The sequence below is a fragment of the Mytilus galloprovincialis genome, chromosome 5 (assembly GCF_965363235.1).
Source record: "Mytilus galloprovincialis chromosome 5, xbMytGall1.hap1.1, whole genome shotgun sequence".
In the NCBI taxonomy this organism is placed as follows: domain Eukaryota; kingdom Metazoa; phylum Mollusca; class Bivalvia; order Mytilida; family Mytilidae; genus Mytilus; species Mytilus galloprovincialis.
In genome coordinates, this window is record NC_134842.1 from 87109429 (window position 1) to 87127022 (window position 17594).

The window sequence follows — 17594 nt, forward strand, 5'->3', positions numbered from 1 at the left end:
GCCTATTTATAATATCTACCTTGTATAAAAAGTTGACCTCGATGTTAGAGCAACATGTTACTTTATCATATAAATACACTGAGAACTCATGGCTTAGGAGTTTATAATGGCGACAGATTCCCCCAAAAAAGAAGGTAAGGACCCCCTTTGGGGACCTATTTAAAATACGAATAAGTTAGATTATTAGATAGATTAACGTTAGGTTTTAACCTAGAATTATACACAATTAAGCTAAAGAAATTAAAAGAAAAAGCACGCACACGTTTGTACGATTTTCAGTCCAGCACATAAAAGGGGGAGATATGCATCATCGAGACAGCGCCCCAACGACAAAAAAAAAAACCATCTAGTGGACAACAATTTCCAATCAATATAGAAAAGCTCTTATGGTCTAAATCGATCAAATAATAAAAGATATGAATAAAATATCAATGACAAAATCCTGCCATCAACATCAAATTCTTCATACCGATATAATAAAAACCGACGAGGTCCCCGACTTAAAATGCACACGTGAGGGTCATGATGGGTTTTACAGAATAGAGAATAAGGTACCAAGAGAACAAAAATGTGTCAAGAAACGACAATTTGAGAAACATAGGCCAAGTTGAACATAATAAAGAATTGAGACCCCTTTAGTACTCATATAAAGAACAGAGGAAAATGGATTAAAAAGATTACAGAAAAATTAAGTACTCCCATTGAGACCCTCGTATCTAGCTGAGTCAAACTAGTTAACCCCCCCCCCCCCCCCCCCCCCGATCCGAAAAAAATCAATCTGAAAAAAAATTATTGAAAAGGATTTAACATAGTACAATATATCTACAAAGCAAAAATGTTGTATTTAAGAAGGCTACTTGTTATGTATACGTAGATGCAACATACATTAGCAATATATGTCAGGCGATGAGGTTATAGGACCTTAAAGCTTAGTATGAATAATGTAAGCCTATTCCACTTTTCGTCAGATTAATTTTAAATTTAGTGTTTTAAACTTTCATAATTTGAGTTAGCTTTTGAGATACATGTATGTTATAAGGTATAATAATAACTAGTAAAGCAGGAAAAGAGTATAATGACTTACATCAACTTGTTTAGAATCAATAAAATAAAAATGAGAATGGAATATTTTGAATGCGTAAATGTGACAACAATAAGATGCTTTAAGAACGTGACCTGCATATACAAATGTAGATATGACAGTTGTCGTCTGTTTATTAAAGTCAGGGCCGTAACTAGGGTTCGAATTCAGGGGAGGCAGGGTTTGGGGCCGCCGATTGAGCATATTTTTTTCTCTCAGTCATTGGCTAAAAATGACCTGTTTCCCTTCGATTTCCTTACTTTACGGAAACATCAGTATTGCTTGAACCTGGAAGCAACTTTTATGCAAAACAAGCTGAGATTGCTGTTCGGGTCGAGCCAAGGCTCCGTCTTGAAGGCCGTACTTTGACCTATATTGTTAACATTAAATAATTTTTTCTCAAATGATATGGCTAAAAATGACCCGTTTTCCTTCGATTACTTTAAGAAAGATCAGTTTTGCTGGATCCTGGGAGCAATTTCCATGCAAGCAATTATTATCTGTATTTAAAGATATTTTTTATAGAAACTGGTAAGTTCAAAAAAATATATAAAGCAAGATTATAGACCGCAAAATTTTTTTTTATCGAGGACCTTGAATTCCAATATTTTTGAAAGCTGAACAGACATGTATATAACTATATAACTACAATCAGGGACTTTCTATACTTTTTTATATATAGTTTTCCCGTTCGAATGGTTTTACACTTGTAATTTTGGGACCCTTTATAGCTTTTTGTTCAGTGTGAGTCAAGGCTCCATGTTGAAGGCCGTACATTGACCTATAATGGTTTACTTTTATAGATTGTTATTTGGATGTAGAGTTGTCTCATTGGCACTCACACCACATCTCCCTATATCTAGTCTAGTATATGCTTAGAAGAGAAAGTCCCTGCTACCATGAATGGGAGTGTTTACCTACTAAGGCATTGACCATAATGTTCTCGTATGATCGGGAGACGTTAAAAAAACGATCTAACAGCTGATTCAGCCGATAACGAATTTCCGATATCTTAAAAGATTCACAATACAAAAGGAACTCCTCTGCTTAATTGAACCCCCACATAAATGTGAATAGTTAAGTTTGGATTCAAAATTGCCGAAAGCAAAGTTTCATATGTGTTCTCGTACGAATACTGACCCCCCCCCTGTTATAACTGTAAACTTGTGTTGTTTATAATATAAATTCAAGTTCTTCGTGTACATATTGTCAATATTTTATTTTATTACTTCAAAAAAAAAAAATTTGGTGTAGAAAATTCAGGGGAGGCAGTTGCCTCCCCTGCCTCATAGGTAGTTACGGCCCTGAAAGTAAAGGGCTTTTGAATTTAGTTTTTGTTCGATTTATTGATATTTTTATCATAAAGTCTATTCTTTCATTGATAATGCAAGTAAATAGGTTCTTTGTAGACTTATATAACAAGTATATTGATTAATTTTCCGCCTGTTTTGTTTCCGTCGATAATCGCCCCCTTTTTTTTTCCATAAAATCTAAATAAATAAAATTAGTAAGAAACTTATATATATAGGCGCATATTAGATTATAGTATTAGATTAAAATAAATGAAGTTAAAAATCTGTATCATTAATTGTCAGTTGTGCTCTTATAAGTTCAAATTATGGATACTCGATCTGCAATGATTTGTAAAATAAAAAAAAAGAGAGAGTGTGACAGGAAAATATTGAATAAAGATGGAAATATGGCGTACTGCGTTCAGTTTGAACTTCTGCGCTTTTTTTTCTCTCTTTTTTGTTTTCTTTTTGTTTTAATGATGGAGTATTTACATTAAGGTTTTTAATCAGTTGCTTTTTGTAATTGTATTTCTGCACCAAACTAAATAAGTCTCTTCAGTGACGAAAGAAGCCAAAATATTTGAAAATCCAAAACTTAATACAAGCTTTGAAGAGCTGATAAAACACGTTTGGTCTCTTCTTAAGGTATATACAGATGTGCCGCAGGAATGTTTCCCTTTTTTATGTCCCATTTTCTGGTCTGTGCGTCCGCTCGTTCGTCCGTCTGTCCGTCCGTTTGTCCTGCTGTCCCGCTTCAGGTTAAAGTTTTTGGTCGAGGTAGTTTTAGATGAAGTTGAAGTCCAATCAACTTGAAACTTAGTACACATGTTCCCTATGATATGATCTTTCTAATTTTAATGCAAAATTAGAGATTTCCCCCCATTTTCACGGTCCACTGAACATAGGAAATGATAGTGCGGATGGGGCATCCGTGTACTGGGACACATTCTTGTTGACACATCAAATATATCAATGGGTTGCAATTTCACCAAGGTACTATGCCAATGGGACAATAATTTTCATCTTTCGATTAGATTTTTATATAAATGCTGTTTTATCGTTTAAAATCAAGTCAAGATGTAAAAAAATCAATATGTGATAACTGAGGAATATATGATTTTGCCATGAAAAAACATGTTTACAATTTGGGTCAGGATTTCACAAGACTACAATTGATATAAGAATGAGGGTGTTTTTGAAATCCCAGCTGCACATCTGTACCCAAAAAAGACATGTTTGGACAACACCCTACCCCCCCCCCCCCTTTTCCCCCGTGTGATAAAACCAGAAAGAACCAAAATGAAATGCCAAATCCTGAAAAGGAAACAAAACTGTGCATTTGTTCTCGGATTTCCCTGGAGTGGACTATTCTTTTAGCATCACGAACAACAACATGTAGACAATCCCTTGTTCCAGTATACATATTTTTTGAATAGCTCAAAGAAAAAAACATGATGAAATGATTTCTTGTACACATACACGCGAATGCTCCTATAGATAGAACTTAAACAGATTCGGGTATTTTTGTAAACTTAAAAGAAGATGATTTCGATATAATTCATGTGTATTGGCTTGCGTCTTGTTTGTTTACTTTTGATCCACACGATAGACATTATTTTTAAAATCCGACTTTGAAGATAAAAACTGTATACCGTTTGTACATGTTGTTCCTATAGGTTCGCTCCATTGACTAGTCTTTTGTCTCAAGAAGTGTCGGGTCATGCGTATTGTTTTGTTCATCAAGAGACAGATCTGACGTTTTGTATTTAGGACTCGGAGCGCATACAACAGTCCGTTCGTAATACATCGATAATATCTGAAATAAGTACTTATATGGGTATAAGTCAATAGGTTGTATATTTGTTGAACAAATTAAAACAATTGAGATACAAATTTAGTATATATAAATACATCATACCGTTCTGAACTCTTTAACTTCGACTACATACACTGCGTAAGTGTGGACATATTTCTTTGTGTTAGAAAAATATAACGGTAAGAAATAATTGAATTGCTCCTTAACAAAATTAGAGACAACTTATGTATATGAAGAGGGGCGATGTTGTTGACGAAGGGTTCACCGTTGGATTTTTTATTACCATTATTAAAAGTTCAATGAATATTTCGTTTAGCTTTGTCTCCAATAAATTTCTTTCCGTTACATTTTCAAAATCCGACAGTTATTACAACCTACTTGAAATGGGATATTATAAATAAAAAGTCTAAATAAAAAAACAATTATAATAATATGCCGAACTGATGAGTCGAGCCATTTCAAACTGTTTTACGGTGTATTGTTACACCACTGTCCTCAATTAGAGGGCAATTGAGCGCTCTAAAATATGTTAAACACCACCAAAGAATCTATGTGGATCTGTTCCTAGTCATTAGCCTGTAATTTGGTTGTTTAATCTTTTTAGCTTAATTGTTTTTGTTTGTTGTTTGTTTCCCTAAAAATGACGGTAATTATTTGAGACATCTGACGAATCACGATAACGATATTTTGACGAATGACGGTAAAATTTTTACCAATTTGACGCTAACGGTAGCCGAAAATGACCGTTTGACGCCTGACGGTAAAGGGCATTTTCACCCTCCTTCATTTGATAACAAAAAAAGTGATGTTGTTTGTGCAAGCAACAACTAGTTTGTTCTCGATTCTGGATGTTGACTCATTTCTTAAGTTACTTTTTTATTATTATTTTTATAATATCTTAAACTTTATTTAAGGAATGACTGTAATATTTTTTCTGTCTATGAAGAAATAACATAAAAAATGTGGTGCACACTGAATAACGCACGTAGCGGGTTATTTACAGTGTGCACCACATTTTTTATGTTATTTCGAATAGGCAGAAAAAATATTACAGTCATTTCTTATAATTTAATTATAAATTCCATTTTAAATAGTAGAAAACCATGTAAAACGTTGATGACGTCACGGCCACATGACTAAATTATGTCTATGGGTTGACAACAAAATAACGTCAATCAGAAGACGCGTTACATCCAAAATTAAATTATATGTGTGTATAATGTCAGTTAGTTTTCGATTTTGCATTTTATTGTCCCAGGACTGTGATACTACATACAACATTTGTGGTGAACGTATCCGTATCGATATCATTGTTATCTGTATATATATATACTAAAGGTATCTAGTTCTAAAAAGTTTTTCTTGATCGATTATTTTAAGTAGGAGGTTGTTGCTAAATAATTCATATTCTTACTTTTTTATTGAATGAACTAGCTTATATTTCAGTATTCCATTTAAGTCAATAGGTTTTCTATAAAGTCAATACATTTTTCATAATCATTCATAAGTTTGATAAATCTTTTTTTCATTGTAGAGACCATGTCTCCTCCATATGACTGGCAGGCGACCAAATGCCTCGCAGAATGCAACAAGCATATGTTAGCCAATCAAATTGCCTGTGATGTTGGATTTCTAGTTGGGGACGAGCAAGAACTTGTAATGGCGCACAAGTATGTCATGATAAGCCGAAGTTGCGTATTTTATGCCATGCTTCACGGATTAATGGCTGAAAATGCAGACGAATACATATCTATCCCAGACATCGACAAGGAGACATTTAAACAAATGTTAGAGTAAGTTTGGTCACGTGTTTTAAAAAAAAATGGCAATATTGATAATGTGTATTATTCTGTGAACAAAACCCTTTTATAATGCGCACGAAAAGGAAGAACATATGAAAGAGACATGTACCAATTTATCATATAAGATGAAAGTTTAGTTCTCGGCGATGTTTTTTTTAAACTGTTGTTTGTCTTTTGGCCTCAGTTTTATTTTCATTTGCGTTGTCAATTTATTTTCGATTTATGACTTTGAATATCCATTTGGCATCTTTCACATCTCTTGTGAAACATTCGTTAAAACAATTTTCGTAAGTTAATTATAATACACAAACTGTTTTAAAAGCACTGCATATTGAAAATTAGATAAGGATACACGAGGGTCAAAGTATGCAATGTTCCATTGTATAGTATGGGGATGCAAATGGCAGTCAACTGTGCCCCCTCTCAATTCACTGGGGCAAAAAAGATATAGAAGATACTTTTCATAGCAAGGGAAACAAATGATATACAATTGAAAAAATCAGACGACTATTCATGTCCCCAGTGAGTCGAGAAACCAACACACAGTATCAAGCAACCACTACTTGAAGGTGACCGTAAAAGTTACACGTAGTATTTTTAACATACAAATCTACTTTTGTTCTCAAGATTGTGATTTTTTTTTTCTTTCAGGTTTATATATAGCGATGATGTAAAGATCGACACAAAGACAGCAGCTTCTCTTTTATATGCAGCAAGGAAGTACGGTTTGAATGGTTTAGAAGATAAGTGTACAAGAGCACTTGAGCATGGTATCCTTGGTGACAATGTTTGTTTTATTTTAGACCAAGCTTACAAATTTGACAATGACGAACTAAAAAAGAAATGCCTGGATTTCATTTTCCACCAACCAAAGATAGTCCTCAAATCATCAAGCTTCTGTGATCTTGCACACCAATGTGTGTTAGAAATCATTAGTTCAAACGAACTTGATGCTGCAGAAGATGCAATATTCGAAGCGGTAATGCGGTGGTCTGAAATCGAATGCTTACGTCAGGAAATGTTGAATTCATCTAAAAACCAAAGGAAAGTTCTTGGTAGAATACTGTATCAAGTTCGATTCCCACTTATGAACGAAGCGTTTTTCAATAAAACAGTTATACATTCAGACTTATTAACAAGGGATGAAATAATACATCTTCGAAATTTCTTTACAGGAAAGGAAATACATTCAAAACATTTCATGACCACAAAACGAGTAACAGGCGAAAACTTAGTTCTTCACTGGCGTTTTGGACCGGTCAGTTGCATACACAACGAAGAAACTGCAATATCATTTTCATCGTCCATTGAAATATTAGTTGAAGGTGTTCGCGTAGACTGCAGTATTTTTGAGGATGAATTTTACGACGCAGATCTCGCATTATTTGATGTAAACAATAAAGAAATGGCAAGAACTAAAAGAAGAATTGATGTCCGCAACAAATCGTCATTAATTAACGTTACGTTTCACGCTGCTCCTAAAATTGACAAGGGTTACAAGCATACTATCATTTTGAAAGTTCAGGGGTCACATGGTTACTATGGAGCAAGCGGAAGGTCAAATTTGCAATTACATGGTTCCGTTCCCACGTGTGTAAATCCTGAAGGGGACTTTACGAAAGTCATTATGCGTAAAGATCAAGTGCCAGCAATTCTTGTGAAGCCTGTTATACGCAGCTGAAGTGGTATGGCTTTCATTGAGCAACGAGGCAATAATCTTACCAATTTTATGACCAATTAAAAATCAGAGAAGGATAAAGAGGGTTAAATTATACAACGTTCAATTGTATGCAGTACGGAAATGCAAATGGGAGCCAACGGTGCTCTATATTCGCTGGGGGGAAAACAAGAGAAAAGATGCCAACGGGCAACAAGAGCGAGAGATTGAGAGAGAGAGAAACGACACAGCATTTAATATTTAAAAAGGAAACCATTATTTCAACTACAAATATTGAAATTTATGTCAATGTCATAAAACTCCTCATGTAAATAAATAATGACTACACAAAATGTAATCTTTCATGATTATGAATACCTACTAACTTTTTTATCCTGCATGCAAAAAATAACCAAAGTATGGACTTGGGTACAGATATATATGACCAACTGAATTTAGTTGTTAATTTCTGTGTCATTTGTCTCATTGGCAATCATACCATCTAATATCTTATAATTTGGATATTATATATATCATGCCTCTGGCAGTAAAACACATGCACGACGATGGCGTTCGTTGGTCTATGCCAGATGTCCGTATTCTATACACAGACACGTCCGGTCAGAATGGAAACAATACATCCTATGCAGGTGTGGAGGGATTTACACATTTTCTGTATGTTATATTAATGAATGATTGCAAAAACCTTTTGATGGTCGTACGTGGATTTATTGCAGGGCAGCCTTTTTATTTCTTATCAAAAATACCCTCTTTTCAAGCGGCCGTCAAACTTTTCCGTCCGGCCGTCATTCCGGATCTAGTTTCTGTATGCATGATTAATTGATTTATTATTGATTTGTAAGTAACAGTAATATTCATGATGGTTCTTAATAAACATAGTTCACTGAGGTACAAAATACCATGACTTCGATGCAATTAATCAATCTATCAATCCTGTATAAAATTACGACTTTATTTTAATAAGAAAACCACAGTGAAGAAATCCCGTTAGCGATGCCGGTTTCGCCCCAGAACAATTAGGAAATTGAACCATCTATTACCAAGACACACTACAGTCTATGAACAACACCAGTAAGTCATTGTCTCAACACCAGTAAGTCATTGTCTCAACACCAGGAAGTCATTGTCTCAACACCAGTAAAGTCATTGTCTCAACACCAGTAAGTCATTGTCTCAACACCAGTAAGTCTCAACACCAGGAAGTCATTGTTTCAACACCAGTAAAGTCATTGTCTCAACACCAGGAAAGTCATTGTCTCAACACCAGTAAAGTCATTGTCTCAACACCAGTAAGTCATTGTCTCAACACCAGTAAGTCATTGTCTCAACACCAGTAAGTCATTGTCTCAACACCAGGAAGTCATTGTCTCAACACCAGTAAAGTCATTGTCTCAACACCAGTAAGTCATTGTCTCAACACCAGTAAGTCATTGTCTCAACACCAGGAAGTCATTGTCTCAACACCAGTAAGTCATTGTCTCAACATCAGTAAGTCATTGTCTCAACACCAGTAAGTCATTGTCTCAACACCAGGAAGTCATTGTCTCAACACCAGTAAGTCATTGTCTCAACACCAGGAAGTCATTGTCTCAACACCAGGAAGTCATTGTCTCAACACCAGTAAGTCATTGTCTTAAGTCTTTGTATACATAAAGATGAAGCTACGCCGATGTCAAACCAACATAATTTTTGTTTTAGAAAAATAAAGACTCGTTCAGTTGGTGAAACATTGGCATCATACATGTGGAAGTCAGCAAATATATTTAGAAGGTGGTCTCACATGGTTAATCTGTTGATTTGTGCATCATTTATTCATAGATTTCATTAGATGCTTGATTTCCAAGTGGAAAATAATTAACCATATTTAAGAAGTGAACATCAGGTTCAACAAAATTGATAAAAAAATTACTAGTAATTAACGAAGAAAACAAATAGTATATAACTAAATGAATTGGAAACAAGTAAATGCAATGTTGAGTTAACTATTGGCTCTACAGAGCATGAGTCGCTCGCCTGAGTATATGTGTATCTGCAACAATGGGCACTCTCCGGCGTTTTTATTTTTTGTTGATCTTGTTTTGATGATTAATTACGTGCAATTTCTTAAGTCTTTTAAAGTATTTGCCAAAAACACACAAAAAAGGCAAAATAACCGTCATTCAAGCGGAATCACTTCTATATATATCTTCTAACGATTTCGTCGAATAATTCAGGGGCGGATACAGCCATTTAAAGAGGGAGGATTCAAACCCAGCACAAAAAGGGGGGGGGGGGTTCCAACCACATGTCCCCATTCAAATGCATTAATCGTTGAAAAAAGGGGGGTTCCATCCCCCGGAACCCCCCCCCCCCTTTTGGATCCGCCACTGTAATTACTTATTTTTAGGTCTTGTCTTTTGCATATCATTTTTAAAAAGTGTTTATATTTTATAATTTTCAAGATAATAGGCATAAACGCAAACTATAAGAAAAGGCCGTGATGACTTATTTGTAGTAAGATCTTGTCTTGATGATGCATTTTGCATTTGAAATTTCTCTCCATCTATTGTGGCTTTTAAAACACATAAAATGTTATCCCTGTATTATATTTTGAGCCATTTCGGTCATTTTGGTTGGCAGGCGGGGTCATTTTTTAACTTTGGTTGCAGAAATAACTCAAACCGTATATCTCGCTATGCGGTATGGGTTTTGTTCATTGCCGCACACCGTACGGTGACCTATATATATATATAGTTGCTAATCTCCATGTCATTTCGGTCTCTGATGGGAAGTTGTCACAGTGACAATCATTCCACATCTTCTTATTTTCATATAAAGAGACATAGGACATCGATATATATACTAGATGAACTGTATTCCTAATAGTTAAGCCACTTGTAGAATTCGATATGACCTCTCCTCCTTTTCCTTCCTATATCAGTAACAATTAAACTCTTCTAAACCACGGTTAGTGATCGAGGGTAACACAAGCCCAGTCGTCGTTTGACTTAGATTTATAAAGCTGAAATATTTATCTTTTTTTAAATATTCAAATTTGAGATGTCAATTATCTCAGACAAAATTGACTTGAGGTATAAAACCACTAATTCATAGCCCCATTGCTTTCTATGTTAAATTCTGCAATTTCAAGCATTTATGGCTACTTTGTCTTAAGTTCAAATAAAGTAGCAGTTATTTCATGTCAAAACTGTACCTTATCCTGACTTGTGCTGAAAGAATCAACATACCTTTAATTGCATATTAGAGCGCACTGGTTCCCCAAAGATTGATAGTACAAAAACAGGAACTTCTGATCTGAACAACAGGCCAAATGTGACCTCCTATTAAAATTTCAAATACTCCTTTATTATTCAAGTAAAACTTTTAACAAGGGTTCTGCAGTGATCCCAAGTGCCCAAGCTTTCATTTGATATAAAAACTGCCAAAATATTCCCACTATTGACAAAGATACAGCTATGCGTAGGAACTATTTTGTTTAAAATATGTACTACTTTCTTGTATGTTCTTTCCGACCGGGCCTGAATTAGTGGTTCTATACCTTAAGGTGTTTTTTTGGCTATTCATTGAATACAGAATCCTCAAGTATCTATACACCCTTCTCTGATGTTCAATAGTGTTGTTTGGAAAACGTAAATCCGAAAAGGTGTGTATATATAGCACGCACCAAATTTTGAAAGCGTTATTTTTATTTCTAAAATAAACAATAAATAAATCTATTTACAATTGAAACCTAACACTAGTACAAGTCTTATTATAAAAGCTAAAAATTGAAAATAAGTGTTCCATTTAATAAATTTACAAAAGATATGGAAACACTATACGTTAGGTAAAAACTTTGTCAGAATAAAACGAAATTAAATTGACAATACACAATCATTTAAAATTGAATTTCTATTGTTTTAATTCGAACTCGACGTCATGGCACCTTAAAATGGACAACAAACCAATTCTTATTTCAACTTTAATTTAGCAAGTATACAGCTAATATTTATATCAGGTAAGTAAGAATAATTAATTTAAACAATAACAATTTTACTATATATTTTTCTGTATATTTCAAACATAACACACATGCAAATATATCGAACAAACACAATCTAAAATCAACAATGGAATCTAAAATAATGAATGTATGTCTGTGGCCTAACTATTCAAAACATTGGTATCACTAGAGTGTGGTGCCATCTGTTTCTCTCTCTGTTTTGGTCGATCAGTAGGAAGAAGTAGAACTTGAATTGAATTTAGGCACATTGTTGAAAAACGTTTTTGGTAGATTTTAATGTTTCATGTGGAAAGTGCAAATTATGTATGCGTCAATTAGAAAGCAAGAAAACAACAAAAGATAACCAAAAATAGACACCTATATATATGTCACTAGACGGTATATTTCTATATGATGGAAAGAAGGTGTGGGATATGCGTCACCAATACAGCAATCTAACATAAAATAACTCTAATACTTCAAGCTAGGGGGCAAGATAGTCTTTAAAAATTGTAAGTTGGCTCTGCAATTTGTCAAGCTCTAATTCGTTAAAATATCTAAAGGTATGTTTTAAAGTTAAACCAAATACTCCAAAACGACAAAACGACGAAAAAAAAGAAGAAGAAAAAAAAAGAAATAGGACTTCCAAGTTCCGTCTGGACGAACGCATGTACATATGAAAATGCGGTGCAGGTATACTGTTATTTCAAACGCTTACGCATGGATAGCTGTATATATCGCCTCGAATTTACACAAGTTCCTGACTTACGACACACACTAAACTAAGTGGCTGGCTTAAACAAGTTTCACTGGGTATTCAAACTACAACTATCTCGATTAGTGAACGAACAAAATCAATGTGCACTTCACATTTTAACGTTTGTATATAGGTTCTGGTCAACAATATCTCGTGTTCTTCTTAGAAAACTGGGGGATGGAGGGTTCCATTCTCGTTTTAGCCAATTTTTTAAAAAAATTAAAGAAATTTTCAAAAAAGAGTCTTACCCTAGCTTTCGATCTATAAACAATGTTGCGAATGACTCCACAAACAAAACTGTGGTAGAGGTGTGTATTGTATACAAAGTAACTTTCCTATATTTTATGGGAATTAAAAAATATATCAGACACTTTATAATAAGTCGCATGCTTATAAATAGATTTTTATTTTTCAGATAATGTCTTCGATTGCTGCTGATGTTATAGACCCGGATGTGGCAGATACGTTTCTGACATGTTCAGTTTGTGAAGAACCATTTAAGAACCCCGTTGGACTTCCATGTCTTCATTCCTTTTGCAAAGAATGTCTGACTAAACATATATTGTCGACAACGAAAGCTCAGAAGAATCCGAAAGCCTTTACCTGTCCGAAATGCAAACGACATGTAGATTCACCAGATCCACATCAGCCGCCGCATTCATGGGCCGATTTATTTCCACCGAACCATTTTGTACTAAGTTTAATGGAGGGTGTAAAAATAAGAAGCGATTCTCAAAAATGCGATCCATGTTCAAGGAGAAACGAGAAGGTCATTGCTATTAGGTGGTGCAAAGAATGCGGCGAGGCATTATGTCAGCAATGCGAAGGGTTCCATAGGTCAATGAAATATTCACAGCACCACCATTTGGTTAGTATGGAGGAATTAAAAACTCAACCAATCAAAAACACCGTATCAAGACCACCATGTCCAGATCACGAGGGAACACTTCTTGGTTTCTTTTGTGAAGATCATAACCAGGTTGTCTGCTCGTCATGCGTAACTATTGATCATCGAAAATGCAAACACGTCACGACAACTGCAGAAGCAGCCGAAAAGCAATACGTAGATGCAGAAACTTTGTCAGAAAAGTTGAAGCTTCAGCGTGATTGGTCACGTCGTATTGCTGAGAACAGAAGACACAGCGCACGTGTTCTCGAGGATTCAACCAATCAAATTCGGCACCAGATAACAAGCATACGACAACAAATAAATGACCTACTCGTCCAAAAAGAGGTAAAAATACTAGAGGAACTGAAAACTGCTCACGCTGAAGAAAAAGAACAATACGACAAAGTTATAGAAACATGTGATGGTCTGGTGAGCACGACGGAAAACGCGATCGCTTTAATTCAAAATTCAATGCGCCATGGTTCCGATACGGATGTCATTCTTGCCATAGATAATGTCAAAAATGAATCTCAGTCCTGCGAGAACAAATTAGCAGACTTAACAACCAGATTAAAAGATCTGTTCATCAATTTCAGCGCAGATAGCACCTTGCAAGCAGTCGTTAACGGATTAGATGATCTAGGTAGGTTGACCACAACTCAAGCAAACGTCAATCTTACCGCACCATACAACGTAGAACCAATGACTTATCGCAGCGATCACACACATCGGGATCATATTCACCACGAACACACACATCGAGATCACATTCACCACGAACACACACACCGGGAACACGACCACCATGACCGCACACATCGTGACCATCAGCATCACGAAACTCGGAATACCCATACACACCGTGATGATAAACGCAGAGAAATAGAGATTGAATCTGTTCGTAGCCTGCCGTTGTCTCCAATCAGTACTGCACGAAAATCACCTGTTGCTATGCCACCAGCAGCACATCAGAGAAAGGCATTAACACCTCCTTATGAAATTGCAAGATCACCAGTAGTAACACCCCGTAAGCTTAGGAAACGAAGTCCAAGCCCACTACCACCATTAATGCTTCCGAAATCGGTTTCACCATTTCCATACAATCGGATAATACCGAGGCCAGCAACATTAGAAACATTTTTCAAGGGTCGAACTAGCAATGATCGTGAAAACTGCTGTTTTACTGGAGCGGATATAATTCAGGACGGCAGAATTATTCTATGCGACCAAACCCATAGAAAAGTGAAAGTGTTTAATCACAACTACCAGTGGTGTGGGGAAAAGGTGTTGTCGGCTAAACCGTACGATGTTTGTTGTATAGGAGGTTCTGACATTGCGGTTACTCTTCCAACTGAGAAGAAAATACAACTGTATACCGTTAGAGATAGCGATTTCATATGCATTGCAAATATCCAGACCGGTGCGAAGTGTTATGGGATTGCATATGCTCAAAAGAAATTTGCAGTATGCTGTTTCTCGGCCCCGCCCTCCGTCAAACTAATGTCTCGGGATGGTCGAGAGCTAAAAACCATTGCACGAGATATGGCCGGAAATGACTATTTCAATTTTCCAGACTATGTAGCCATGGACAAAAATACAAGGAACATCTACGTGACAGACCGGTATAGAAAAAGCATTTCTTGTATAACTGCACTAGGCGAAAAACGGTGGGAGATTCGTTACGACAACTTGAAAGTACCACGTGGGATAGCCGTTTACGGAAGTAAAGTTTTTGTAGCCGGATGTCGATCCCACACCATCGTCCAGCTCAATATAGATGGGGATATTCTTGGAGACATCATTTCGGAAGGCATTAGCTATCCAACCAAAATAGTAGTTCACCCGAACGGAGAAAACATCCTCGTAACACAACATCAAGCCACACTAATCGATGTAGAGAAGAATATGGTGAAAATCTTTAGCTTGAATAATCAGTGACATTAATAAATGACATATATTGAACCCAAAAAGCCATGACAATGAAGTGCAAACTAAACAGTTGAATTAGCATGAACAATTTTGAAATGTTGGAAGCAATACAATTGTTGATTCCTTCTTTCCCGTAGCTGGTGATCTTTGAATTTAAATTATTAGTTCTACTTTATTGTTTATTTTTTAGAACTGCATAGGACTAGAATATCATAAAATGACAAATTTATATTTCCTGGCTAACTTTATAGAATGTGTATTTGTAGTTACAGACTGGGTTTTATAAAGTTTCCTATTTTTCTGTAATAAAAGTTTGCGTTTGCTGTGATATTAACTATTAGTTTACAATTAAATGTTTTTATTCATAGTCTCAACTTGATATATAGGAACACAATATTGATTGGACAACCATCAGGCATAGCGTATTAGCCAACAGACAAGATCCGAGCAACGCGGTACATAGAAGACCCATAGAAGATGCGGATATTTTCTTGGAATAAGTTATTGTTTGCATTTTTTTTTCAGCAACGAATGGTTCATGCATGTATAGGATAAGAAAACAATGATAAATAGTAATCCCAACGTTAGCTCTCAGCCTTTCCATAATCGTCGACGGTGGTATATTAGTACATACATAAGAACAAGCATATGGGAATTGCTTTACTCATCATTCGAAACGATGCACTAACATTAAAAACCCAACTAATACAATAAAACGACGAAACGCACATACCGTTTCATACCGATATGAGAGGGGCCAAGGGCTTGTTCAAAACCTGGCTAATGTATTTTTTAAGATAAAAACTTTAAATTTCCCGAAATTCGTCAAATTTTCGGTTTAATTCTACCTTTTGGTAGGATAAATATTGAACTGTTTAGAAATAAACAATAGTTTTGTTTAAATATAAAGAAAACACATTGGACCGTGATAATCCGAATATATCAAAGTGAAGATTGAAACACTTTAAAAGTAACAAAATTAATGACGGTTCCAATCCCTTTAGTTTGTTGTTTAAGCAATTTTTCAAATGAAGGGTGGGAAACATGTATTACCACATGAATCTGAGGGTATGTTCGATAGATGCAGAAATCTCGTTCTGTAACAGGCCACCTACGTATAAAACTACGAGAGTTATTGTAAGAGTTCATTTTCGTAAAAAGACCCTAAGGACACTAGATTTAGCGTACCTTTTCAGACTAGACGTGGCTAGGTATTTATACACCCCGCATTGTCAAAAGGACGCCGAACTTTGACGAGGGATGTACTGCCTGACGAGAGAAGTCAACTTGACAACTACCTGTACAGGGCTAGATATGAATATGTCGATATATAGAAAAAAAACAATCAAAAACAAAAAAATCTGAGTTCTGGTGAATGTCTAGACAAATAAACATCTGCTATATATACCCCCATTTCGTTATTTCATAAATCGGATTCTTGGAATCGTTAGTAAATTGTACGCGATGGTTTCAGTTTTCCCACGTTTTTTTTTTTCAGTTTCGAAATTTTTAAATTGACATTATTATCTTTTTAAAAGACAGCAGTTGTTGAAATGTTCATAGTGATATGATTACATAATATTTTAAACTTGTTTAATATAAATTAACTGAAAAGTTTTCAGTTAATTTATCGATGCTCCTGCAGTCTCATTTGACATTTTACTGGTTTATCATGTTTATATTTGATATTGCTGCATCACATCTGTATTATATAAAACATAACATGTAATTATAGAAGAAATGTTTTTTTTTACTTTTGAAATTGATTTTATTGATTAACTGGTGATAATCATCCAGTGGCAAATATTACATGTAAATTTGGACAAGAACATGTTTATATGATACGAACTGCTTTGATCTAGACCAATACTGGTGAGGAGATGTGGATTTTTAATTCTTTCACCTTACTTTGACAAATTATTCCTTACTATGAGCATACCAGTTTCCAATGCCATATGCTTGAAAAAGAAGCAAAACATGTTAGTTTTCAAGTATTTAGGAATTGGATGTGCAACCTCCTCAAATCGAGAAATACTAAGATTTTTATTATTATATATATATCGAGATGACCATTTGATGTACTTCGTCTTGTACAACGGTGACTGGGGAATAGAAAAATTGATACTTGGTCTTCTCCCGACCGGCAGTAAAACGCTTGCCGAAGTTGGGCGTCCGTTTGGCTGTGCGGGATGTATTAAGTTCGCAGTCACGTCCGGTCAGAATGGGGACGTCAAATCCGATGTCTCGTGTTAAGAGAGTATTTATAATGAGCTTGTTCTCGTTCTAAATATGCATGCAATATTTGCCACTGGACGTTAAGCAACCAACAATTCTCAATCAATCTTCTAGTACAGATTATTCATCATGA

General features: G+C 35.3%; 1 protein-coding gene and 1 long non-coding RNA gene across 3 annotated transcripts; both read left to right on the forward strand.

Moving 5' to 3' along the window:
* LOC143076618 (uncharacterized) lies at positions 1-7830 on the forward strand. Of its 2 annotated transcripts, none has more exons than XR_012978727.1 (3): positions 1-134; positions 5724-5982; positions 6643-7830. It is a non-coding gene; the product is annotated as an uncharacterized LOC143076618 (long non-coding RNA). The 2 variants fall into 2 exon arrangements; XR_012978726.1 differs by lacking the exon at positions 1-134 and adding an exon at positions 4237-4368.
* Positions 7831-11508: 3678 nt separating this feature from the next.
* Positions 11509-15585, forward strand: LOC143076619 (uncharacterized). The gene is made up of 2 exons (XM_076252439.1): positions 11509-11666; positions 12824-15585. Exon 2 carries the CDS (start codon positions 12827-12829, stop codon positions 15233-15235), a length of 2409 nt encoding a protein of 802 aa, XP_076108554.1. The 5' UTR covers positions 11509-11666; positions 12824-12826; the 3' UTR covers positions 15236-15585.
* The last annotated feature ends 2009 nt before the right edge of the window (positions 15586-17594 follow it).

Coding starts and splice junctions, on each gene's coding strand:
- LOC143076619 (XM_076252439.1), top strand. CDS start 12,827: ATGTCTTCGATTGCTGCTGATGTTATAGACCCGGATGTGGCAGATACG.